At 40.9% G+C, this 25501-nt stretch overlaps 2 protein-coding genes across 2 annotated transcripts in view; both read left to right on the forward strand.

Annotated features, from left to right (window-relative positions):
• itfg1 (integrin alpha FG-GAP repeat containing 1) overlaps positions 1-13426 on the forward strand; it is a 252552-nt gene extending 239126 nt beyond the window's left edge. Inside the window, exon 18 of the mRNA XM_074667248.1 lies at positions 12301-13426. Within this exon, the coding sequence (XP_074523349.1) occupies positions 12301-12360 (60 nt within the window). The 3' untranslated portion in view covers positions 12361-13426. The remainder of the gene's footprint in view (positions 1-12300) is intronic.
• Positions 13427-17933: 4507 nt separating this feature from the next.
• The window catches only part of neto2a (neuropilin (NRP) and tolloid (TLL)-like 2a), a 36181-nt gene continuing 28613 nt past the window's right edge, over positions 17934-25501 (forward strand). The window contains exons 1-3 of the mRNA XM_074666591.1: positions 17934-18444; positions 23705-23761; positions 24031-24174. Coding sequence (XP_074522692.1) covers positions 18435-18444; positions 23705-23761; positions 24031-24174 — 211 coding nt within the window. The 5' untranslated portion in view covers positions 17934-18434. The remainder of the gene's footprint in view (positions 18445-23704; positions 23762-24030; positions 24175-25501) is intronic.

Raw genomic sequence — 25501 nt, forward strand, 5'->3', positions numbered from 1 at the left:
CCCTGTAGCTGTCAGTGAGGAGGCTCAAAGCCGCCCTTTTACCTCACACTACCAAGAAGTTAGGTTGACTTCAGCATATATGGTGTTTGACAACAATAGGCTTTAAAACTCTGCTTCAGAAACAGATGGATGACGTCACAGAGAATACGTTCATTTAACCTGATTACTAAATCCAACTGCTGCTTGATGAGTGGCCTTTTGCAACATTTGTTACAGACATGAAGCATCCCCTCATAAAGCATGATTTCGAATCACCAAATTTATTCCAAAGTAAAATGTCTGAATTACTAGTGAGCACAATGAAATAAGTGCACACCAAGTAAAAAAGTTACACCTTCAAAACAATTGATTCATGATTTATGGCTGTCAAACAATAACTGTGTCAGTCACGCAGACACAAACTTACTGAGGTGCCAGACTTACCTGTCCCAGAAGGTGGGGCTAGAAACTGCAGTTTGTTGACTGGTTGAAAGAATCCCGTGCATCAGCATTGATAGAGAACAACTCAAAACCCTGACATGTTAAATCTCCAGTCAACTTTGTGAAGAGAACTTTCTTTATGTTGGGAAAATGGCGTCACGAAACAGCGTGAAACTTCTGATCACTGAGTCTCAATGCGATGTCATTACACTATTACTTAGCTGACCCAGCTATCAGTATCTGGTTTACATCAAGTATGGGAGCGAAGGGTGATCATGCAAAACAAAAACCTGTCAAGACTGAGACAAGACCAGATGTGACCTGAAGAGTGAGCTATTCTTATTACTGAACTACCCCTTTAGTTTGGCAGTTTGTAGTGTACTTGCAAGTTTACTTAACATTAAACCGAACATTTTCTTTCACACTATCATCTTATTTTTAGCCAGTTTAACATGAATGTATTGTAAGGTCAAAACATTTACATTTTCCTGTTGGTTGGGGATTGATCTCTCTGTGAAGAGTTTTCATGTTCTCTTAGTGCACGTGTGTTTCTCTCTGGGTACTTCCCCTCTCAGTCCAAAAACATGCTCATCAGGTTGATTGGTCATTATGAATGGCCCCCAGGTGTGAGTGTGGGTGAATGGTGTTCTGTCTCCACATGTTAGCCTTGTGATGAGCTGGTGACTGCACCCAGTGACAGCTTGGCGCAAGGTTCAACCCCGAAAGGATAAAAGAAGGATGATGGATGGAAGGATGTCAGCATTCATAACACATGCAGTAAATAACAGCAGCTCCTCTATCAGGCCTTTTGTCCCGTTACTTTTCTGTCTGCATTTTCTTTTTACTTGACCAGGTCCTATTACTCTGCCAAAGCCCATACTGGGTACAGATTCATGGTTACTCCATGACTTATGTGTCTGAACATTTCTCATTCATATCTGCTTGTTTTCCTCCTGTCATCTTCTTTTGTGTGCTGGTTGCAGATCCAAAGAAATTCAAGCAATATTAAAAATCCTTCCCTAGATTGTTGTTTGTCAGTGCCGTGAGTAACTGATGGTTTTAAATCATGGTGAAAGAGGGGAGATCACATTGCTGATAAATGTGCTGAACTCTTTTCAGCAGGTCAATTTGATTTGATGTGTATGGTCAGGTTGTCTCTGCTATTAGTATTAAGCATCACTGTAATGTAGTTTTGACCAATCAGAATCAAGTGTTAAACAGCCAGGTGATCAGTAAGGAGGTAGGGTAAAAACAAAAACATGAACCGTTCAAAAGTTCATTCAACCTCTTAAGACCCAGTGTCCAGGTATGTGGACATTACATTTCTGCCTCTCAGACCCATGATACTATATTTTTTAAAACTTTGACTGATTAACCGCATATAGGGACAATGCCCCCATCATCTTTTGGTGAAATCACAACATTACACTAATTTTAGTGGAAAAAACAACGTATTTAAGTACAATAACACTACTAAAAAAACACCTAATAGAGAACTCATAACACAAATAATCAAACTTCCCGTACAAAGACCAAGTTTAGTTATTTTACTTATTAGGTCTTACTTATCCAAAATAGCAAGGTGAATTAAAAAATGCACATCAGACAAAAGCTCAGGTCTTAAGAGGTTAAATGAGCTGTAACTGTGGTGCAACATTGCACATCCATATCACAGTCTGTATTTAGGAAGAGAACAAAAAGTTGAGTGTCATGGCTGAAAAGGTTAAAGTTTTACTTTGAAGGGAAGACTACTGCTGTGACAGCTTTTAAGATAAAGATTTGAGATGAGGAGTCACTGAGTCAATGCAGCTGGCAGCTGAAGTGGAAATGATCCAAAGCGTGTTGAAACAACCAATCAGCCTGACCTTTTCATAACTCAAAGCAAGCTTTTCCCCCCTCACTCCTCTTACCTGTATTTAGGAGGCTGCTGTTTTCTGAAAACTGCTGCCGTTAGCTTCCCCGTGGTTCAGCTAACTGCTAAAGAACAAAAACAGAATAAAGCAGGAGCTTTATTTGCTCTGAAATGCAAACACAAGACACTGCTGGTTTTAAACTCTTTGGACACTCTCTACTGACTGTGTATATCATTAACATGCATTACCCACAAGGCCACTATCTCCTTTATGGTGAAGAATCAGTGTGTGACACATCATGAGGATCTAACAGACACTCCGACCACAGGCGAGTATGGCTCCTGGATGGAGATAATTGGCCTTTTCTGTTTTCCTCCATCTACCCAATCAATGAAAACAAAGTTGGCTCTGACTCTTTCATTGTCTAACATTTGTTTGGCTGTTAAAGGGCAGCCTCACAGATATAATGATGTAGTTAAAGTTGGCCTCTACTGATGATTTACGGCTGTAGAGTGTGTGTTTGCAAAAGAAAAAAAAAAAGAGCAGATTGGTCACAACCCGCAGCAGATGGGTCTCACTGCCTCTGTCCTGAAGTCCTCTAGCCTCCCACTGAGACACACACACACACACACACACACACACACACACACACACTTAGTTTTTCTTTCACCCTCTTTCACCGAGGGCCACAAGCAGGAAGGACGTTCAGCTGTAATTGCTGCTCCTGTCCTTGCAGTACAGCAGATCTGATGTTTATTACTGCCGTAAATATGCCCTCCAGGGAGTCGATGCACATTTTCACACTTGTTTTGTGCTTGAGCTGGTGTGCTCTTTGTTTCAGTCACTCTCAAATACAGAATCCTGATGCACATACACACTCAACAAACTGTGTTAAACAATGATTCTCACAAATTCCCTTAATTTTTGGTTGTTTGTTTCCGTTTGCCATCTCTGCTCTGTGGTGATGCTGTCTGCAGGGCTGAGCGGTGCAGGCAGTTGCTGGCATCTTCTCCAAGCCATCTGCCGTGTGAGGGTACGCTCGTAATGTGTGCCTGTGTGTGTGTGTCTACATGTGTGCATGATTACACACACAGAAGCGCTCTAATTGCCCTCATTTTTGGAGGATGTGGGCGTGTGCATCAGCCTCATTTGAACTGACACTGCACCATGAAGAAACATGGCTGATGCCTGAGCTGAGTGTCTACATGCACCAAGTGGGCTCAGGTGGAAGGATGGAAATCTTTGGAGGTGTGTTCTGAGCAAGTGTATTTGAAGTCATGTCTGGGCTAAAATACAAAAAAATAAAATAAATAATGTTAAATATTTTCCTTTCTTAATGCAAAAGTAAAAAGAATTGTAAATTAAACCGTTAAAACACTGGATATAAAAATGTATGCATGTATATTTTCACAAGTGACAGGACCATACAAGTGCTAACAACTGTTTCACCAAGAGTGAGTTGTGTGCCCGGGTAAACAGCAGCCTCCATTACCTTCCTTTCCCGTGGTGTTTCCCCACTCTCACTCCCACTTTCCTACTGTGTCTACTGTCCTATCCTCTCCAAATAAAAGTACAAAAGCCTAAAAGTACAACTGAAAAAGAAAAAACAGTGGAGACAGGATTTACAGCTGTCACGGTTTCATGTTGTGCTGTGTGAAGATGATAAACCTGCAACTTTTGGGTCCAAATCTGAAACTTCTGAAAGCAGATGGAAGAGTTTGTTTGGTTTAATTTTGGTCTCAGAGAAAAATTAGCTTGAGCTTAATTTTCAAAATGTGATTTTTGGCATTGTACGGTTAGACAGTGCACACTTGTTGTACACTTGTTTTCTTTTGTTCAGCTGGAGCTAAGTCAATAACTTCTCTTCATGGGAGTATTGAGGTTTTAGAGTAGAGATGTTTTTCTGACTGAAGGGCCTCTGACTGTTCAGGATGTGACTCCTTGAAGCTTGCATACTTTTTTTTACTTCTGATGACAAGAGGAGTTCCACAGTTACTGTACATTTAACACTGATAAGTGTTGATACCCATGTGTGGAGCCTGTCATGGTGCGTCTTTCAGAAATAACTACATGGCAGATGTTGTAAGACATTGTTCTGAGTGTTGCTTTTTAAATTGAGAGACACACAGACTTTAACAGAGTTTAACCTCCTCCAGCGTCTAGAGAATCTCAAGTGAGGGTGATTCCTGCGTACCAGTCACTAACTCCTCTCATGTCTCGTCCTCTTTTGAGGAGGGAGCACTCTGTAAGGTCAGGGCGAGCCTGCTGATTGACATTTGGCATTTCTATGTGCTAGCGCCGCTGCCTCTGGTATTTTCTCTCCTAATAACAAAGTCAGGTAGAGGGCAGAAGCATGAGGGCAAAGACATGTTACCCAGCCCCAAAGGACTTTAACACAGAATCGAGTGTTGGCTGAGGTTATGTTGTCATTACATCCTCACTTATGTTCAGCATCTGCTTCAAGTTCCAGAGGTTTCCCCTGAGCCGTCATCTGTGAAAAAGACATAACAAAGCTGAATCCATCATTGAACCTTTGCATCATCACCATCATCATGCAGGTCATGTAGACCAGGTTTAATTAGTTGACACGAGAGCCCCCTGAGACCACAACAACCAGCTCTGTAGCTCTCCACCTGTTTTCAGACCAACACACACACCACCGTGTCATTAAACCTTTAGATGGACACAAATCAATGCTCCACAGCTTAATGATGATTCAGGTCTCACGATGACAATTCAGTGATATCCCCAGGATAGACAATTAGACCAGGCTCCAGCAGCAGCCCAGCCCACTGGATGAGTGATCTACATAAAAACACAGCTCATCAATCCCTCTGCTCCAAAAAAAAAAAGTTTTCTGAAAATGAAAAGGAAACACAACAGCACATCAATCAATGTGAGGCGCTGATATCTCAGAAGATGGATGAAGCTTTATTATGAATCAAAACTGACGGGATAAAAAATGCACTTAATGTGTCGCTGCCAATCCTTTGGTTGCAGTGTTTTAGTCAGTATGAGTGAAGGATGGCTGTTCTCCAGAAGGAGACAGTCTCTCGTAAAGAAGTCTCTGTAATGAACTCAAACTGCTCTGCAGCAAAATTTAGACGGAGTGTTGTGGAAATGAGACACGGTTGCATTTGAATCTTCAAAAACTGGAGCCTCTGTTTTTCTCCCGTGAATTGTGACACAAAACTAAGTGCATTCTTGACATCACTGCAAGTATTCAGACTTTTGAACACAGCAACTGTGTGAGTCAACAAACCAGTCAAAACACAATCTGCTGTTTTTTTTTAAATGGTCTGGTATGTGTTTTTCTTAATCAGACTAAAACTTTGAGCCTTTTCCTAAATGTGCCAAAATTGAAACAGCTTTGAAACAACAAAATCTGACGTGACTGACTGTTGTCTCTGAGTGATCTCTACTTGATCTGCTTTGTCATATATCCTTTAAAAAGGGGTGTTTTGCTTTTTACAGGCTTTACAGCCTCTGTTTGAAACATTTCATTTTAGCTGCTGTCTCTTTAAAGGATAAGTTTGGTTAATACAGCTTTTACATTGTTTATAGAATGAAGTAGAACAAAATACTCACCCAGAAGGTTGTCCTGATCCAAGCAGTGCTTCGGGAGATATTTAGACCCAAAATCGTGCAGCGGACGTCCGTATAATGGGATCCATCGGGGCATAGACAGCGCCGCTCCTAAAACTGCATTAATCATCCAAAAACTCATGTTTTTCACCAATATTCCCCGGATTAGTCCTCTGCTGCAGTCTGTGTCACTCCAGACAGCGCTGTGTGGCTGTAATGACCTCTGAACTGACGAAGACTTTGTTTACGCTTGCCCCTCCACGCATGTGCAGTACTCTCTGTAGAGCTGACTCCTTTCTTTGAGGGGCAATCGTAAACAAAGTCTTTGTGAGTTCAGAGGTCATTACAGCCACACAGAGCTGTCTGGAGTGACACAGACTGCAGCAGAGGACTAACCTGGAGCGGACCATGATGGAATATTGGTGAAAAACATGAGTTTTTGGATGATTAATGCAGTTTTAGGAGCGGCGCTGTCTATGCCCCGATGGATCCCATTATACAGACGTCCGCTGCAGGATTTTGGATCTAAATATCTCCCGAAGCACTGCTTGGATCAGGAAAACCTTCTGGGTGAGTATTTTGTTCTACTTCATTCTATAAACAATGTAAAAGCTGTATTAACCAAACTTGTCTTTTAAGAATCCTGCTTCACAAACACCCCCTCCCTCTGAATGGCCGGCCGTCTCGAGGCCTGTCAGGTGCAGACCTAGATGTTTGAGGCCCATCCCTCCAACTTGTCATGAACCATTTACGAGATCTTTATGTGATTATCTCTTCATGTCAGCAAATCTCATAAAGATCTGGTGCTCTTTATTTCTATATTTATTTATTTTTATTGAGCTTTTTGATCAGTTTACAGGCAGATCTGGTGATTTCTACAACATGTAAACATGTAGAAGTTTGAAAATCTTCTGTTTAATAGTGTTTAAAGTGGTATTTTTTGTTGTTGCTAACTAAACTACACAGCACTGTGTGTGCTAAACTGTTATCACAGTGGTTCACACATTATTGTAATTTGAAGCTTACGGGCTCATTGACTGTATATTAAAGATGCACACAGTCAGCTGGAAACAGACACTCGTGGTTATGGGAAGTTCAGTGACTCTTGTGTTCGTACTTGTCCAGTGCACACAGAGCTGCAGGAGCTGCATATGTCGACAGAGTTGTTAGCCTTGGTGCTAAACTTTGTATTTTAGCACCACATTAGTCATTAAATCCAAACTTCTTCAAAATCTAACAATTGTAAGAATAAACTACAATAGAAAATCCACCAGGCCTGTTTAATTTACATAAAGTTTGTTTTCTATTCTCATTATGATGTGTTTGACATCAACCAGCAGTAAAAACAGTTTAAAATAATATGACAAGAAACTTTTTTTCAAATTGTAAAGTTTTCAACAGCTTAACAGTTGTTTCAATGTTTAACTACTGATTATATTAGTGACACGTCACTAAGGATGTTCTGAAGCGACTTATCTTTTCATCAGAACTTAATGTTCTTACTGACAGACTCGCTCACGTCAGCCTGGCTGTTTGTTACTCAGTGCTCAGTCGAGTTGACCAGACCCAGCCCTCATTTAACCCCACCTCTGTTTAGTAGATTAAAACACTCCAGGAGGAGATGCCTCCTGTCATCTGTGATTGTTGACAACCTGTAGTCGTCTTCATCAGGACTGACATCTCTCCCTCAGGTCGTGTTCAGAGACATGCAGAGCAGAGCAGACTTAGCTCATTGATCTTACACGCTGATCGTATGGAAGGAAACATGCAGGCATGGTCAGGACACAGTTTAAACTACTGGCTTTTATTGTTTTTTTATTTTTAGCAAAATAACTGTTTCTGTAGAAAACAGTGAGAAACATCAGATCAAGTTGTCTTCTCTTCTGTGCCTGTGATAACTAACATCCTGTTTTTGGTCTCTTCTTTCTTACTGTGGATAGATTTTTAAAGAGTGAGCTGTACCAAACTTCAGAGTTGGTCACACCTCCTCACAAAGATAAAAGTTTCTGTCCCCTTCTTGTTAAGAGTTTCTTTGATCCTGAAGTATACAGCTTCAGGAGGAAGGAGGAGGACTCTGCTGCTCATGATAATAAACATCTTTCCTCTATCTATAGCCACGTATACATGGACCCAAATATTCTGCTTGCATTCGGTTAATTTCCTTAAACAGAAAGAATTTAACCTCTGTATACACCTCATTCTAAAAGAAAAGTGCCAATCCTAATGGACATTTGATCGGTTTCACAGGGGTGGAATATTCCTTTCCCCAAACCGATTGAGGTATCATGTATCCACTCAAATGGAAAGTTGTCAGGGTGAGTTCTTTCAGCGCATGCTCAGATATGACGAAAGACGCAACTAGGGACATTCCTCAATTTTAAAAATGGCAGACAGCAGTCAGCACTGGAGGAAAGTTTGTTTTTGATCCAAACTTTGAAAGAACTGAACATAATTCCGAGACTGAAAAACTCCCAATACAGAGTTATTCCAACAAGTGACAAACAAACTGTCGTCCTCCATCTTTGATAAATCACGTGATGTTTACGTTTTTCTGCGCTTGCCCCATTGACTATTCTGTTTGATTACAGCGGCGCATGTAGACCAGAGATTGGAATATTCCTTTCCATGTATCCTAGTGTTTTCGGGAAAGTCTTTCAGAAAGATTCCATTAGGAAAGATGAAAAACTCCTCATGTAACCATGGCTACTGACAGGAAGTTATATGGTATAGCTTATGCATAAAGTCCTTTAATCATAGGCTCCATTAAACCCCTGTACAATGTTCTTTTGCACTACAAAAATGAAATCTAATCTAATCTAATATAATCTGTTTTAGTTTAGTCAGAAATGCATTTGCCTTGATATGAATCACATTCACTTAACAAGTCCAGAAAAGTGTCCAGTTCCTAGAAATTAAAGATAAAAAATGTTACCTGGACTGCTTTAAAGAGATAAATATCTGCCAGTGAGGTTTAAAGAAAAAGATTTGTTTAGCTTTTTATATTAAGAGTAATATCTTGACTTGAAAACTTTTTTGGACTTGTCAGATGAATGTGGCTCATGTTACATTTAATAAGATAATTTCTGCTAAAAAAAACAAAAAAAAAAAAAAAAGATAAAAACATTTGCTCAGATTTCAGTTATTGCCATGTGTGGGAAGTGACGTCTGTTCACCCAGACTGAAGAATGAAAAAACTGAAACTATGCTCCCGAGATATCCCGAGAGATACTCCAAGCTCTCTTCTTCCTCCGTGCTGGAACCCCAGACTCATGGCAGATTGAGCGTTTTATGTTTCTCTAACCTACTTCTGTTTTGATGACATCCTGGACGACTGTCAGCTTGTTCTCTGCTTGGCTCTTCCTCTGCTGCCTGCAGCCCTCACACCTGCCTGTGTGCTGATGGCCAGATGATGATAACACACTGTTGGCTGGAAGTACACATGTATAACTTTATCCTTAAAAGGCCTCGTCTCATTTTTGTCTCAGGAGCCGTTTCTGCTGGATTTCGAATGATTTCGTGCAGACTGAGACAAAGCTTTCACAAAGATCAGGGGTAATGATGGAGGTTGTTTTAATCACTACCTGTGGCTCTGTAATTGAGGAATTAAAAGGTTAGCTTCCTGACAAGGAGTTTCTCTGAACAATCCCCAATTTATTTGTCTTGTAGCTGCTGAAGTTTCATAACCTGACACAAAGTTCACCTTATTTTTGTTAAACCAGGAGATTTCTGTGACACAAATGAGAAAGAGGAAATTGGGTTAGATGTCTGTTTCATCAGGGAGAACTACACGACTGCAGGGACATGAGGCCTGACCTAACACTGAAACTGCAGCTCTTTGACACTGCTCACTTTGGTCCTGATTGATTGATAGAAAAAAAACACTGATCCAGCCTTAAGTGGCCCCTGAATGACAAACTGCAGCTCATTCAGTCAGACAGCCGCTGTTTTCTGGAGGTTACACACACACACACTCACACACACAGCGATGCACACAGCCAAAGTTATTTTGGCAGTTTGATTTTAGTCTCTTTGTCATGCATTTTTAATTTCAGCCTTGAAACATTCAGAGGATACAGCTGTCACCATCTTTGATCTGCTTCCTTTGGTTTCCATGGTAACAGTACAGGTGTTGTTCTTGTGTGTTGCAAGGTTAAAGGAAAAAGGTACAGTGTACCTGTCTGTGGCAGTGTTTAGAAGTTCACACACAGACACACTAATTGATACCTACAGGTCGTTGGATTTGACTACATTATGGTTCAGTTGTCTATTTATCACTTCTTCATTCATTATTTTGAACAGACAAACAGAAACACAAGCAAACCATGTCATAAAACAACATGTTCGATGTGATGTCCCTTAAAGAGTCATTCAGATACAGACTCTGTGAAAACACCTGGAATCAGCATGTATGCCTCTTGGTGCACTGATCTGATGCTGTAGTTGTGAAATTCCACAAAGAGCTGACCTGTTTCTTCTCCTTTCAAACATCAGCCCACACAGCTGGAACATTTATCACGACCGACTCAAGCAACCTCTGTTTTAGAGCAGCCCAAGCACTGATTCAGCATGAGGATAGATTTGTGTGAGAACACACGGTGCAGCTCTGTGCAGCAGAGACAACATCTCATCTACACAGTCAGAGCTGCAAAACTTGATCTGTGTTTGTTTTTCTAGAATCTATACCATCAGAGCAGAGAGCTTTGTGAATCAGACCTTAACACTGAAACATAACAGGCAAATGATTCAGGATTCCTGGCTGCTACAAGAGTCTACAATCCAACTGGAAGAAAGAAAAGTACCAAACCCTAAGTTTCTTTTCAACTTGATTCTGTGATTTTAAAACCCAACTTTTTAGTCTCAAGTGCAGAATATTAAAGAGGAGGATCTTCTGCCTTATTATATTATAAACATGCAGTGACTGCAGGATAATCAGACTGTGTGTGTGTGCAGATTTTCACACCTTGACGTATTCATGTGTTGCAGAAATCCCTGAATCTGTCTGTAAACTGGTCAAAACGGCACATTCTTAAAAATAGCATGAGAGCTTCGGGAGAGCTTCATAGGACCTGCTGAAATGATAAGAGCATCACATCAGGATCTCCATCTCATTGATAGCTTGTCAGAGGAGCTGGCCTCAAACACTAAGGTCTGTCCATAACTCAAGCAGAGGGAAGTGGGTTTGTGGAGCAGGAAGCCTTAGAGAGACAGCAGCTAAAACAAAGTGTTTCAGGCAGAGAATGAAGGGCAAAGACACGACAAAAGTTTTAGGGTAAAATGCAGAAGCATCGTCACATTTCAGCCTCTTGTTAACTTGGAAATGGCGTTTTAGCTGACCTAAAACACAAGCTTTTAAAAACAGCCTCCAGAGTGGCCAAGTCCCTGCAGTTGCCGCTGCCACCACCATTACTGTGGAAACAGCAAGCAGGAGTTTTCAGTGGAAGTGATGACATCATGCTTTACTTTGTGCATTACACTTTCATTAGGGAAACTTTTTATTTTTTTTTTATATTATTTTTATTATATATATATATATACATATATACATATATACATATATACATATATACATATATATATCACGAAAATCCCCAAACAAAACCCACACACACACACACAAAAAAAAATCAATAACCCAACAGTCACCCAGTCACCAATACACACACACACACACACACACACACACACACACATATACATCTAATTGATTAGGAGGGATACAGAATAAAAAATAAGTAGAATTCATAACGTCTCTTGACAAGGGGCACAGAAAATAAACATTAAGCCTTCAATGGGAATCCTTAAACATCTTTGTATAAAGAATAACAACAAGTAAAAAAAAAAAAAAAAGAAAGGAAAAACATCAATGTACACAAATGTGATCAGAAAGATTCCAAATGTTGCAGAAGGAGACCCCATGTTTTCTCCAATTTAAGTTTAAAGCCTGTGAAAGGCAGAATACCCCCTCTTCAAAGGATTTATGACAAAGCAGATCAGAGTAGAAATCACTCAGAGACAAAACTTACGGTCACATCAGACGTTATTGTTTTAAAGCTGTTGCAGCATGTGTTGAAGTTTCATCACATTTAGTAAAGGTTCATCGTTTTGGTCTGAATAACTGTTATTATTTCTGGCTCCTGTGTTGTCACCTGACTTTACACCTAAATAAAAACATATCCAAAGAACAGACCATAGAAATGATTGTACACACACACACGCCGTCAGTGCAGTTACACCTTGACTCTACCAACAATTTGCATGGAGGCCGCTCCATCACACCTTTGTTCCCCCTTCAGGAAGCAGTTCAGCCCTGGGACAGTTTGATTCCACCATCACACCACTCTCATATTAAAATTTGAAGGGTCATAAAAGCTCTGCCTTGAAAGGTTTTAATATACAAACAAAAATGACTAATCTTTGTTTTCCTCTTTCCTTATTCTTTCAGAAAGCAGACGACCGAGAGAAGAGGCAGGAAGCCCACCGTTTCCACTTTGACGCCATGTGATGGGAGAGAACTGCATCATGGGGGATCTTCATCTGGTCCTGGTCCGCTTCTTCCCCTCGTCCTCCCCCTGCTCTCACACATTTTCTCTCACACATTTCAAGGACCAATAAACGGATCCTCATCTGCCCCAAAATGTTTCTTTTTGATACTCTTCCAGTCCTCCAGTTGGACGTGAAATATTTATGTTGCGTTTCATTAATTCATTCCAGTGTTAGAAGTACAGGAGCTGTAACAGGGCCATGGAGACGCAGAGAGAAATCCTAATGGAGATCACTCTGGAGTTTAAAGCTGGGATTTCTTTGGACGGCTGCAGCATGATCCTTAATGGTGTTGTTTAAGTATTTTAACACCAAAATGACGCTGATTTCTGCTTGGAAGCCCAATAATTACTGCAATATTATGAGCTGTTTAATCACTGGAAAAGAAGAATCTTTGGCACGAGTTGTAAAAATGTGAAGTGTTACTTGAAGTCTTTGTTACTGTACATTGTCACCTCCGTTGTTTTTATCTGAGTTATTGTGAAGAAAGCCGTCAGATTTTATCACCTGTAATATTAAACTGACTCATGTTCTGTAGCGTCGGTCCCTGCCATGAAAAACTGGATCAGACTCATACATCACCAAAATAATGATGATACTAAACTCACCGAGAACGAAGGATGGTCTCCAGCCCTGCTGAGTGCAGATTCATGTTCCTGTCGATGATCATATCACAGTCCATCATGGGAGTGCCAAAAAAGCTTTTTTGTGTTGTGTCTCTCAGTTTCTAATGTAAGAGCATGAAGGCTCAGTAGATCGTCTGAAACTGTTTGTCCAGCTGAAAAAGTGGCTGCGGTCCACCGTGTTTTCAGATGAAGTTTTAATTATTGAAGTTAATCAGACCAAGCACTCCAGAGTGCGTTCAGATTTGTATCTTTACGAGAATGAGCTCATGCCTTTGCGAGGGGTTTGCACTTTTAAACTAATGACTTACTGCAAGTGTGTGTAATTTATTTTGCTCTGTGGATTTTATTTGCAAATGAGTGTTTGAGCTACTAAACGTGTTTACTCTCTGGGTTTGAAAATAAAGGTTTCTCCTGCTTAAAGCAGCTGGGATCTGTTTGGTTTGTTTGCTCCTCCTCCTTCTTTTCTCTTTGTCCTCTCTCTACATTCTTCTTTATCTAGATCTTCTCCAGGCCCTGCATCTTTTCTCCTCTAAATTTCTTCATCTTCTTTATTTTCTTACAAACATTATCAATGTCTTCCTTTCTACTTCTCTCCTTCTCCTCTTTTTCATCTTTTCTCTCTTATCATGGAGAAAAACCTTCCAGACCAGAGAGAGCAGGTTTCTTTAGGTCTTCTTCTTTCATCGTTTCAGTCTCAAACTGTTTTGATCAATGCTCCTGGGGTTTTCTGATCTCAGGGTTTGAATTTTTCTTACAATAAAATTTCTCCAAAAGCATTTGGAGAGATTCTCTGGCACTGACAAGACAATCATAGGCTTGATGCAAAAATTTTACCCTAGCTTACCTGAGATTTTTTTTCTGCCAACCCAGCAGTAAATTTTCAGGTCCCATCCTCACTCTCTGAAGACAGCCCTAAAATCACAGCCTTCAGTTACTGTTTAACCTTTAATTTGCCCAATCAAAGTTAGTTTCACTGATTTTAACAGAGATGGTCTGGTTAAGATTAAAAGAAGCATCAGCAAGGGCTAAGATCATCAGAAGTGGCAGGTGGGTTCATAATTACAACAATTTGGTTACAGGTTGGCACAGTTAAAATAAATTTAAAGAGGACATACTGTGCTTTCTCATATTTTACACATGGATTTAAGTAGCAATGCTGGATGTTCATTATATGCATGTGCATATTTCCAAACCTCTACAAATGAAAAGCCTGAATCTGTCTGTAAACTGACAAAAACAGTACGTTGTTAAATTAGCACAAGATCTTATAAGGATCTCCTAATTGGTTGATGACTCGTTAGAGGGGTGGAACTCCATCACCAAGGTCTGCCCTCAGCTCTACCCTCGGCTCCTCCCTCAGCAGGTCTCCAGAGGGCTGGCCAATCACTGGAAAGGGGGCTTAGTGGAGCTTCCCATTTTTTAATGTGGATATAAACTACCAATGCTGAATGTTGTGCAGACTTTCAAACCTCCTTCTATTCAGATGTTAAAGAAACCCCTGAATCTGGGAACTGATCATAACACTCTGTTTTATAAAAAAATATATATACAGCGCAAGATCTTTATGAGACTTCCTGAAGTGATGAGGTTGTCACACGGGGATCTCCTAAATGGTTCATCACATGTTGGAAGGATGGGCTCCAAGATCTGCCTCCAACATGCCTCTAGACAGCTGACCAATCAGAGTGAAGGGGGTTTGTGAAGCAGGGAACCTTAAAGAGACAGCAGCTCAAACAAAGTGTGTCGGATAGAGGCTGAAATAAGTTTTATAAAACACCAGTGTGAAAGAAATAAAGATTTTTTTGTGCTGTTGATCATGTAAAGCTACTTCGGGAGCACAAAAGAGACAGAATAAAGTCTTAAGTTAAGCATTACACCCCCAGTAATTCACAATTATATCACCTGAGTTTATAATCCTCTGCTGCTAGAATGCTTATTGTAATCTGAACTGTGTTTATTTTTTGTGATAACTACAAAATCTTTTTTTCTCTTTCCTCAAAACTGAGATCAAAACTGCAGAGACACCACTGAGCACTGTTTCCAGCTGTATTATTTGTATAATGTCATAGTTGTATTAATCTGTTCTTAAAGCTGCTGCTAATATGAATAGATACAAATTGAGTCCTAAACCAATAAATTATTCACAACTTACAGGAACGATTCCCATGAAACTCCTTTCTAAGAACATCTTTTGTTTGTTTTGTTGCTGGCAAGCTCCGGGGTAATTTATACCCAAAAATAATCATCTTTATGTTCTGCTGTTATCTAAATTTGTAATGAGTGGAGCAGCCGTGGAATTAAACTGCCTTTAATTTTCAGAAGCCCCCCGAGGCTGCTTTAAGCCTCCCGCTGGGCTCAGCACCCCACTTCAGGAGCCACCCTGCTCAATAATGCAGACAGACAGGAAGAGTCTCTCAGGCTCATGGCCTTTAAACACATCAGGACTGGTGTGTGTGTGTGTGTGTGTGTGTGTGTGTGTGTGTGTGTGTGTGTGTGTGTGTGTGTGTGTGTGTGTGTGTGTGTGTGTGTGTGTGTGTGTGTGTGTGTGTGGAGGATTTGGTACAGTATTGATAATCAATGGCTCTGTATGCGCACCTGTGTGTGTGTGTGTGTGTGTGTGTGTGTGTGTGTGTGTGTGTGTGTGTGTGTGTGTGTGTGTGTGTGTGTGTGTGTGTGTGTGCTTGCTGAGAGAGGCAGAGAGAGGGGGGAGATTAAAGCGAGGAGGAGGAGGTGGTGCTCGCTGTCGCTGTGTGAAGCTGTTCAAAGAGAGTCCAAACCGGAATGGAGGTCATTTTTCCTCAGAAATAAAAGCATGGAGACAAAAACTCAAACAAAATGTGCATGAGAGTTGTTTAGGTGAAATGTTTTGATGCCTTCTTTTAGAGGATAGGGCAGTGGATTTAGGGCCATACACTCAGAGGACCACAGTCTGTTATGGGCTAACAATTTAGCCAATGAGTCAAGCAACTGCCTATAACCACATAATAAGTGGATAACAACAAAGAAAACTTCATAAAACCATAGACATGAGGTAAACAGGTGATTATTTGAGTTGTGTTATAGTTTTTTTTTAATGACGCCTACCACAGATCCCTAACAGTTTTTGAGCTTTCTTGTCTCTTATGTCTCTCTGGATTTTTGCTGCAGATGGTCTGATGTCATGGACCTGGCAGACTCCAGCTGCTGCAGATAAGTGGAGTATTATGAGGTAACAATCAAAAATAGGTGTATCTCTGAGAGCTCTAACCCTTCAGTAAGAAACCTGCTTGAGAACCAAAATGGCTAAGCAAAACACACAACTTCTAAATCTGTAATAAGATGTGCTGCTCAAGCAATCTTTTGATTTTTAGTCAATAAATTGAACTTTATTTGATTTTCTCCCCTTTCTTTTTAAGTTTACTGTTGGTTTCTGGGAAGTGTGGTTCTTTTCACTTGCATTAGGGTGTAGGCTTATTGGCATCCCAATCCCCATCCTGTGGTTAATAGTTAAGTCGAGTCCCATCCTACGGGAATCCCACGAAGAGTCCCGAAAAAAATGTCAGCCTCTTTTACACACCAAGCCAGAAAATCAGGTATTTACACATAAAATAAACATGTTTACAGCCTGGTTCAAACTGTGGTTAAGCTCTGAATAGCTCATTTCTCTATCAGCACACTACGTGGCCGTTAAGTGTCAGACAGTTTGCAAAAGCCAGAATAGAAGGTATAAGAGGCCAGCTGTAATGGGTTTTTTTCTGACGGATGGAAAAGTTGTGAGTGTACATAATTTTTTGTGTTCTTTTTTTTTTTTTTTTTTTAACTTATAGAGTTTTACTTAACAGACGTTCTTTGTCCAAAGTGATGAACAGTTGGGGGTGTGGTGCACCTAGACAATGCTCAAGAAGTTATGCTAACACTTCTCCAGCTATCAGCCCAATTCCCAATCTTTGTTCATGTCAGGACTTGAACCAGTGACCCTCTGGTTACAACAAAGCCAAGTCTCTATGGACTGAGCTACTTCCTAACCCAATCACCTGAATCGGAATCACTAAGACTTTGTTCCTTTAAAACCAGTTATTACAGATGTCTTTTATGTAATTCACAAAGAATATGTATGACAAGTTGAGCATTTTTGTAAAGCACAAACACTGAAACAAGGCAGAAATAAAATTTTTCAAATCATCCCTAACTGACCCTGAGTTTGGTGGTGATGGTTTTAGTCTATCTCCCATTAGCCCAGTGTTTCTCAATTCCGGTCCTGGGGCCCCCCTGCCCTGCATTTTTTAGATGTTACCCAAATCCAACACACCTGATTCAAATGATCAGCTCGTCATCAAGCTCTGCTCGAGCCTGATAACGAGCTATTCATTTGAATCAGGTGTGCTGGAGTAAGGTAACATCTAAAAATGCAGGGCAGGGGGGCCCCAGGACTGGAATTAAGAAACATTGCATCAGCCTAACCTGAGCATTCCTATTTTCCTGTGATTATGCATCAATTTAGCGTTTTCCTTGAGATCTTAAATATTTCATTGAGCTAGCTGTAAAAGAAATAATAACAATACTGAGATATGCATAAACTTCCTTGTCACTAGAATGTTGTGATCTGGCCTTCCACAATGACCAGTCTGCTCTTTTGTTTTTTGGTCAGTGATAAATCAGTGTGTGATTACATTAAAACAATCAAACAATATGGGAAAAAAAAGATAAAATAATTTAAATTGGCTCTGTCAGAGAAAAAAAAAACGTTCAGCTTATGGCTTCCTTGTAAATACCCACACTCCTGATCATTTCTTGTGGTTAAACTTCTCCAGTAAAGCTTTATTTTGAGAAACCGGAAACGAGATTTCTCCATTGTGTCTGCCTTGATGCTTCATGACAAGCCACTCATTGATGTAAGCAGCGCCCACGGCTTAAATGAGCCTCGTTCAGGAGCATTTCTTAGTTCAGACACGGACAGAGCAGACAGGCGCACATTCCTCCTCCTCCTCCTCTTCCTCCCCTTTACTCTTCATCTCTCTCTCTCTCACTCACTCTGTCACACACTCTCTCTCCATCTCTCTCTGCCTTCCTGCATCCATCATCCATCCGTTTGCGTCTTTTGGATACCTACCTCTCCCAGAGCGCGTGCTGGATCAGTCCACCATCCTCATGTCATCTTCGCTGTAGTCCTGCTGGGAGCTGTATTTACAGTGATGGTGATGATGATGATGATGATGCCAGGCTGAACGGCTCGCGCTGCTCTTCATCTCGCTGCTGGATCACAGAATCAAGTAGACCCTTCTGTGTTGGAGCGTTTCTCTGCGTAATGGATTTACTGTTGTCGGAGAAAAGTTGGATTTGGTGAAGAGCACAGCGGAGCCCTAACATGGACAGAATAGGAGGGCGTTTTTAGAAAGGTGCTTTTGGATTTGGAATCACATCGTGACAGGAGATGCACAGAGGTGAGTTGTGCACGAGCTGCCCGATCATCCGTGATGCGCGTCAAGGTCCGACGCCTTGGACCAGAAAGAATAGACTAAAAATTTAAAGCTGGGATTAAAAGCTTTTTATCCCCGTTCTTATCTGAACACAAAGCATTTTTATTCGAAGTCAGGTTGCATCGAATTGCATCGAAATCAAGTGTGTTTTCATTACATAAGGAAAAACAGCTGAACGTGAAATTATTGTTATAATATTTGCTGATTTCTCTGTGACTGAGATCGGAAATGTAAGTAACAGGTAGGCTTCGTCTGTGGTAAATCCGTACAGCACCGTCTCATATCGCTTATTGGATTTAGTGTAAACTTGCTCTCTTGTGACCGTTTATGGGGAGTATTCATTTTTATTAGCCACATCACAGCGATATCAGGGGGTTTATAATCCACACATTCAGCTCGCAGCATCTCTTGGTCCGCCTCCTGTCAGGTTTGTTAGAGTTTAGTTAAACCTGAGCAGAGCCAAATAAATCTAAAACAAACTGAACCAGCCAACCAGTTGCGTACCCATGTTGTTTATGATTATTTATGATTCAAAACATTATTAAACTGGTATATTCCTGCACTCTGATCCACTTGAGCGTACTGTAAAAAAAGGACCAGGTCTCTGAGGTTTGCCTTCGTACAGCCAGTTCTGGCTCTGTGAGGTGTGCCTCTAATTCCCACCAGCCTACGTGAGTGCAATATGATGGTGACTCGTGATTTTATAGACAGCAAAGGTCAAATACAATCTAAAACCCTCATAAGAGAGGTGGCACCATCAGGAAGCATGGCCCCTGTCCAGTCTGACAGTCTTTGTGTCACTCACAGATTCATCCTCTGTCGAATATTTGAGACGTTCTAAGGTTTTTGCTCGCATAAGACGCCTACATTTTATCTTTATCTTAATTTTCCTGCATTTTTGAGAAACATCCACAGAACCGTGCATTAATAATTACGAGTGTAGATTTATAGATTTGTTAAATGAAATTTATTCCAGATACGAAATCTACAATAAGCTCATTTTGTCTCCAAGGCGAGGCGAGCTCTCCAAGTTCAGAACCACACACCAACGCGCGTTGTGGTCCGCACGCGACAGCCCGTGCTCCTGTTTCTGCTCCAGTGACTCCCGCTCCAGCCTCTGTCTCGCGCCATCAACACCTGAGGCGCGCGCTGCAGCACGAGGCTGCAACATGTCAGTGAGTGAGCGGGCGTTTGAAGGCTCTGCGGTTAAACCGGTAAAAACAAGCAACAGTAGACTATTAGCTTCCACTTAACTTGAGAGTTAGCTTGTCATAAATTAGGATTTTACCTTAATTACTGAAAGGTCCAATTAATGGACACAAATGTAATTTACCTGTAGCCATCTATTTCTCTCACACGTCTCTTGTCTCCTCTCTAACTGTAACAAACCAGGACACAGTCAGAAATAAGGCCTTTCTCCTGTAACTTTTACTAAAGCTTCCAAAGTGGCTCTGCTCCTTCTGTTGTTTCCTTTTATCTGATGGCTTGCAAACATTATCTCATTAATGTCTCAGCAGCAAGGCCACAGCTCATTATTCAGACAGGAAAATTACACAGTATATGTTCTCATATTGTTTCTAATCCCTCTTTATTCCAGTGTTACAGAAAGCTGTGTACATGACCCCTGGTTTAGCTTTGTCCAGTCAGTTTCCAGAAGAAGAGAGCAGATTCACGAGGCTGGTATAAGCTAAAGCAAGAAGTGATGTAAAAATGAAATGACATGACCTAGAATCGGAGGGTTGATCCCGGGGTAATTTCTCCTCTCGCTCTTTAAAACGAGCAGGGGTCAGATGACACTTGTGTTAGTGGGATGCCTCCAAATGTCTGAAATGTTTCCTCGCACGAATGAGTAAGCCGCGTGTTTGCACTCTTTGTAAATACAATGATTAAGAGAGATGAGGACATATAGGCTGAGTAAGAGATGCGGGTCTTCTTTAAGCCGACCAATTCAGTTTTAAAACAGGGACTCCATATCTTCTTCCATGCTTCTATTGTTCTGTTATCTGTTGGATACCAGTTTTTATTTTAGATTTTGTTGTCGTGAGTAATTTATAGTTTCATTTCATTTCTAACTCCAAAAAATTTTCATTTGAAAATAAATAGAAGTGTCTTCAGTGAACTAAATTAAGAAATTTGTGTGGAAATACCTGTTGTCAGAGAAAAAAAAAGAAAGAAATACAAAATTCTTGCACCATAATCAGATGAACATACCTTAAAGCACCTGTAAGGTGTTTGAAAATAGTTATAAAACAGACTGATGTCTCTTTATAATCAACAAGCTGGCTTTTTACCATCTCTACTTGCTGTTGCTACTGTTGTTCAAACTCGCTGTCGCAGACGAATGTGTCGTTCAGAGGGATCAAAGGTCAACTGTCTTCTCATGTTCCAAAGTAAAGAAAGTTCTGAGATTTATTTAAATGTCAAAAAAAGCAGGATGGGTTTTCCTTAGAAATATTAGAAATGAATGGGAACAGTCATTGAAGAAACACTGCTTCCTCCAGAGGGGGGCGCCAAACCTGACACAAACTCAGAGCTCCCTAGAGGAGCTTTAAATGTAGAAACAGTCAAATGTGTCTTCACTTTATCCCTATACATGTGTTACCTGCTGCATTTGTTTCTCCTCTTTCTAAGTATTATTAATCTTCCATTTCTTTTGCATATTTGTTTCTTTTCTTGGTGTAAAATCTACTTCTCTATTCATGTTATTGTTTAATTTATTATGTGACTAAAGGTGTAACAAATGCCTGCATGAATAATTGAGCAACTGTGGCTGAAAATGTTTTTTACTGAGTCTGTTTCTGTCAGTGTTTCTAACCAGGAGTCCTAAAAACACAGTGATTCCCAGCTTTGTGGAGCAGCTAGCAGTTTTTGCTTTCTGTGAGATTTAATGTCAGACTTATCATGAAAAAGAGCTTCAGCTGAGCCCAGAGCTTCTCCTGTTATTTGGTTTTTGAGTTTGGGTGGTCTGTTCTCTGAATGTGCCTGTGGTAGTTTGTACAAACACATCCTTCATGGCGAGATAATGGAGATAGAAGTAATAATGATCCCACAGCCCGAGGGGCCCAGTGTGTGTGTGTGTGTGTGTGTGTGTGTGTGTGTGTGTGTGTAAAATAAGACCATTTAAACCTTTGTGCTCATTCAGGCTAATATTCAACACACATTTTTCTCTTTCCCTCTTGTTTCCTCCCATCCTTCCTTCTCTCCTTCCTTCCTTTCTTCCTGGGTGCCTTCATGCAGCGTGCCAGCCTCACGCCCGCTCTGTAATGCGATGTTAGCAGGCCGACCCATTATGAACTCAGTGGGGATCAGGTCTATGGGGGCTTATCAGAGCGCGGCAGTGTCAGGAGCTGTAACATGCTCGCCCTCAGTGCAGATATCATTGTAATGCAACATATTTCACCCATTGTCTGCAGCCGTGTTCTGCCATATGCCTGTCTCCTCCTCATCATCAGTGCTGTGAGCCTCAGAGCCTGTAATCCTGTGTTTTCTGCTAATGCTTTATATTTCTGCTGCCTCCAGGCTACAAACTCCAAGGTCGGGGTCTATTAGTTCGGAAGATCATTGATGGTTTAAAAGTATTTCAAATGAGCTTCTGCTTGAGCGCACTGATTGAGGAAATCAGGGCAGATTCTGGTCCAAATGTTAAAAATAAAATTTTTACTGGAAGACATTTCCTGTAGCAGAGCTTTATTCTGCATTTCATGTAAACTCAACTTCCATACAAACCTTTCGATTGATCAAAAGCACAAACAAGAGGATTGTTCATGCTGTTCTTATGTATGTCATTTTTTATTGGTTGGTCAGCAAAATCTTTACAGTAGGGCTAAAGCAGGTTTTACCAGCATGCTGTCACTGAATTTACTTCTGATGCACTGAGTGCTTTCACTAATCCAGACATTTCCACCACAACCACTTCAGCTGCTGTTAATAATCCTTCTGCTTTTCAGCTTTTCTTCTGCGAGACTTGATGTTAAATTAGTTTAATCAAGTTTGAAGTCCATTCAGTGTAGAGCAGAAGCTAAGATTTAATACACAGATGAAAAACAAGCAGACCCACTTTGGTGTGATTGTTTATTGACGAAAGAACTTATTATCAAACAAACTCTGCATTTCTTGGTTTCTGCTTCCTAATTCGAGACAAGGGGATTTATTCTGAAGGTTTTAGGGTGTACTTCCTTCCTACTTCCTTTATTTGCCCTGACTTAAATCGACTAAAAGCTACATGTTGCTCGGCATGAAGCTTACCTGTCAGTCTGTGTTCACTCATCACTACTAGAGTCAGGGGGAGGCTTTGTGGAAGAAAGGTGACTTGATGCAGTTAACGATGCTCCTCTCATCACCTCCTGATAGATGTTGGTTTCCAGATGTTCTGTATTCAAAGAAAAATGTGTTTGAGGGTTTAAATATCTTGTAAAACTGCTGAAGATCTTCCTCCTCTCTCCACCTCTCTGTGCCCTCTGCCCGTCTCAGCACCATGGGGGGCAGAGCTTTCAGTCCGATGCCCCCCAACTCTGAAACTCACTTCCACCTCAGATCAGAAACATTGACTCTCTTGCTGTACTTAGATCAAAACTCAAAACCTATCTGTTCCAGTCCACGTTTTCCAACCTCTCTGATCCCTGTTAGCCTTGTCGCTCCTGTTTATCTCCTCGTGTTGTTTATTACTTTTGTGATTGTCTTTTTAATTGTGTTTTTAATGAACTTTAAAGTGTCCTTGAGTGCTGAGAAAGGTGCTATTAAATAAGATGTATTATTGTAACTAATATTATTACTATTATTATCATTGTTATTATTTTTTTTATTATTTTTATAAAATTCAAACTGGTAAACTGTGACCCGTCCGTCCCTCAGTGAGCGTAAAGTTTGAAATCCTACCCGTCAGTGTCAGTATTTCTTTCAGCTTTCCACATCTGTCATTTTCAAGATGATTCAACCATAAATTAATCTGCAACATTTCCCCAGCATTGCCTTCATGAAGTATTTACATGCGTGTTATAAGATGATTATACCATGAAATGCGCTGGTTTGATGAAGACACACACACACACACACACACACACACACTGATAAGTACCTTCCTTTGATGCAGCTATAGATGGAAATCAATCCTGATTCCAATCAGCTGATCCCATGTTTAATCTGTTGTTGTTGAATCATTTCTGTGTTTATATTCTAACACGTCACCCTGTGAGCGTTGACTAATGTGTTGTGTCTCTGTTTTCAGCGTGGATACTCTTCTTTCTCATAGAAGAGGCTTTCGCTCTGGCACAGAGAAGTAAAGGTGAGCAGCCACTCTTCCTTGACGTTTTTCCCACCAACACTGAAGCACTCTGAAATAGCTGGTTATCATCATGACTTGCAACGCAGAGTGAAAGGGTTTATTTTCGTAATTTCATCACGCCTCTCCTCCTCTCCTCTTTATTGCCTGTCTGCTTCTTCTTCTCTAATACCAGCCCTCCCTCCTCTCTCCCTGCCCTCCAATCGTTCCCTCATTGATCCCCCAACTCAATAACCCATCTGTTCATTTGTTCTCTGCCTCTCTGCTTTAAGATGCCCCGAGCGAGCATGGCGCCCAGAGCCCTAACCAGAATGACTGTGGCACATGGGTCCGCAACATCAATGGCGGGGTGTTCACTTCGCCAAACTACCCAAACACGTACCCTCCCAACAAGGAGTGTGTTTACATCTTGGAAGGTAACAGCGACTCTTTCGTCTCCTTCTGACAGAACAGCTGACACAGTTTCCTCCTCTCAGCATATTGCCTCCTTCAGTGAGTGTTATTAGTCTGACTGACATTGTTTTATATAACCTCGCCCCTATCTGATTTTCTGTTCTGGCTGGCGGGCAATCAGCTTGACATTTTCTGAATGAGCCATCCGCTGGAGCTTGTTTCCCCCCCTCAGATGTAAACCTTTGAAATTGATGGGGAGTGGCGCTTCGTTGTGGGTATCCCCGACTCCTGCCCTAATCAGAGGAGTGCTGTGTTCGTCTCCAAAGGCAGGGTGTGTCACAAGACTGCTGCTATTAAACGAAACATAAAAGAGATGAACATCTGCTGCACATCCGAGCAGAGAGGGCTCATCACTGAAATGTGAGCGTCCTTGTCAACACTTTTTGTGTTTACCAGAAACACAACTTCCATCAGCATTTTAGGAAACATAATGGAAGGCATCATTAGCAGCTATATGAGATGGAGTCTGGGATAGCTGCTGATGTGTTGTCAAACTGAAGTGATGAACTGTTTGTCCGTGAAGTTAAAGCTCAGCCTCTCATGCAGATGAGATGTGTGCTTGGTTTCACTCATGCTGAGGTCAGGGAATAGACTTTACACACAGCTCAAGGGCTCCCCCTGTGGACAAATCAGTCTGAGAGTCAGACGGTGACTGTCACAGGCAGTAAACTGGTGTGCAGAAGGGGGAAAGCTCACACATAGAGATTTGATTTCTTTTCTGGAGTAAAGTAAAAAGCTGCTGGCTTTGAGATGAACTTTTCTTTATATTTAACTTATGTTCATTTTTTTTGTAATAAAAAAAGAAGGTTGAATCTGAGTTTGAAATAAATTTTAAAAGTCACTCTCAGAGAAAAGTTTCTCTCTGGAGTACATTTCTACAGGCTGTTTCCGTGAAAAACTACCTGAGTCTTCGGCCATATTTGACACACTAATTAAACTAATTCATTCTGACTTCAAGTTAATGAAAAAAAATATTCAGAAAATAATGACTGAATGGGGAGTGCTGCTCTGAACATTCTCCACTTTCCACATCAGTGTCAGTTGGCTCACTTTCATTTAGCTTTCACTCCACAACTTTTCTTCTCAGAGTCATTTTGTTTTTTGACACATCTTTTCCTAATTTTTAATTAGTGTCTCTCTTTGTCTTTGTTCAGACCCCCATTAGCTGTCACTAATGAAGCAGCTACTCTTCCTGGGGTTGACATACAATAAACATTGAGCATGCATGATTACCTGCCTTAATTATGTCAAGGATTGGGTGTGTGCATGTTCCTGTGTTTACCGTTGTTT

The sequence above is a fragment of the Halichoeres trimaculatus genome, unplaced genomic scaffold (assembly GCF_033239565.1).
Source record: "Halichoeres trimaculatus isolate MK-OKI-2021-1 unplaced genomic scaffold, fHalTri1.1 fHalTri1_scaffold_3, whole genome shotgun sequence".
Classification (NCBI taxonomy): Eukaryota; Metazoa; Chordata; class Actinopteri; order Labriformes; family Labridae; genus Halichoeres; species Halichoeres trimaculatus.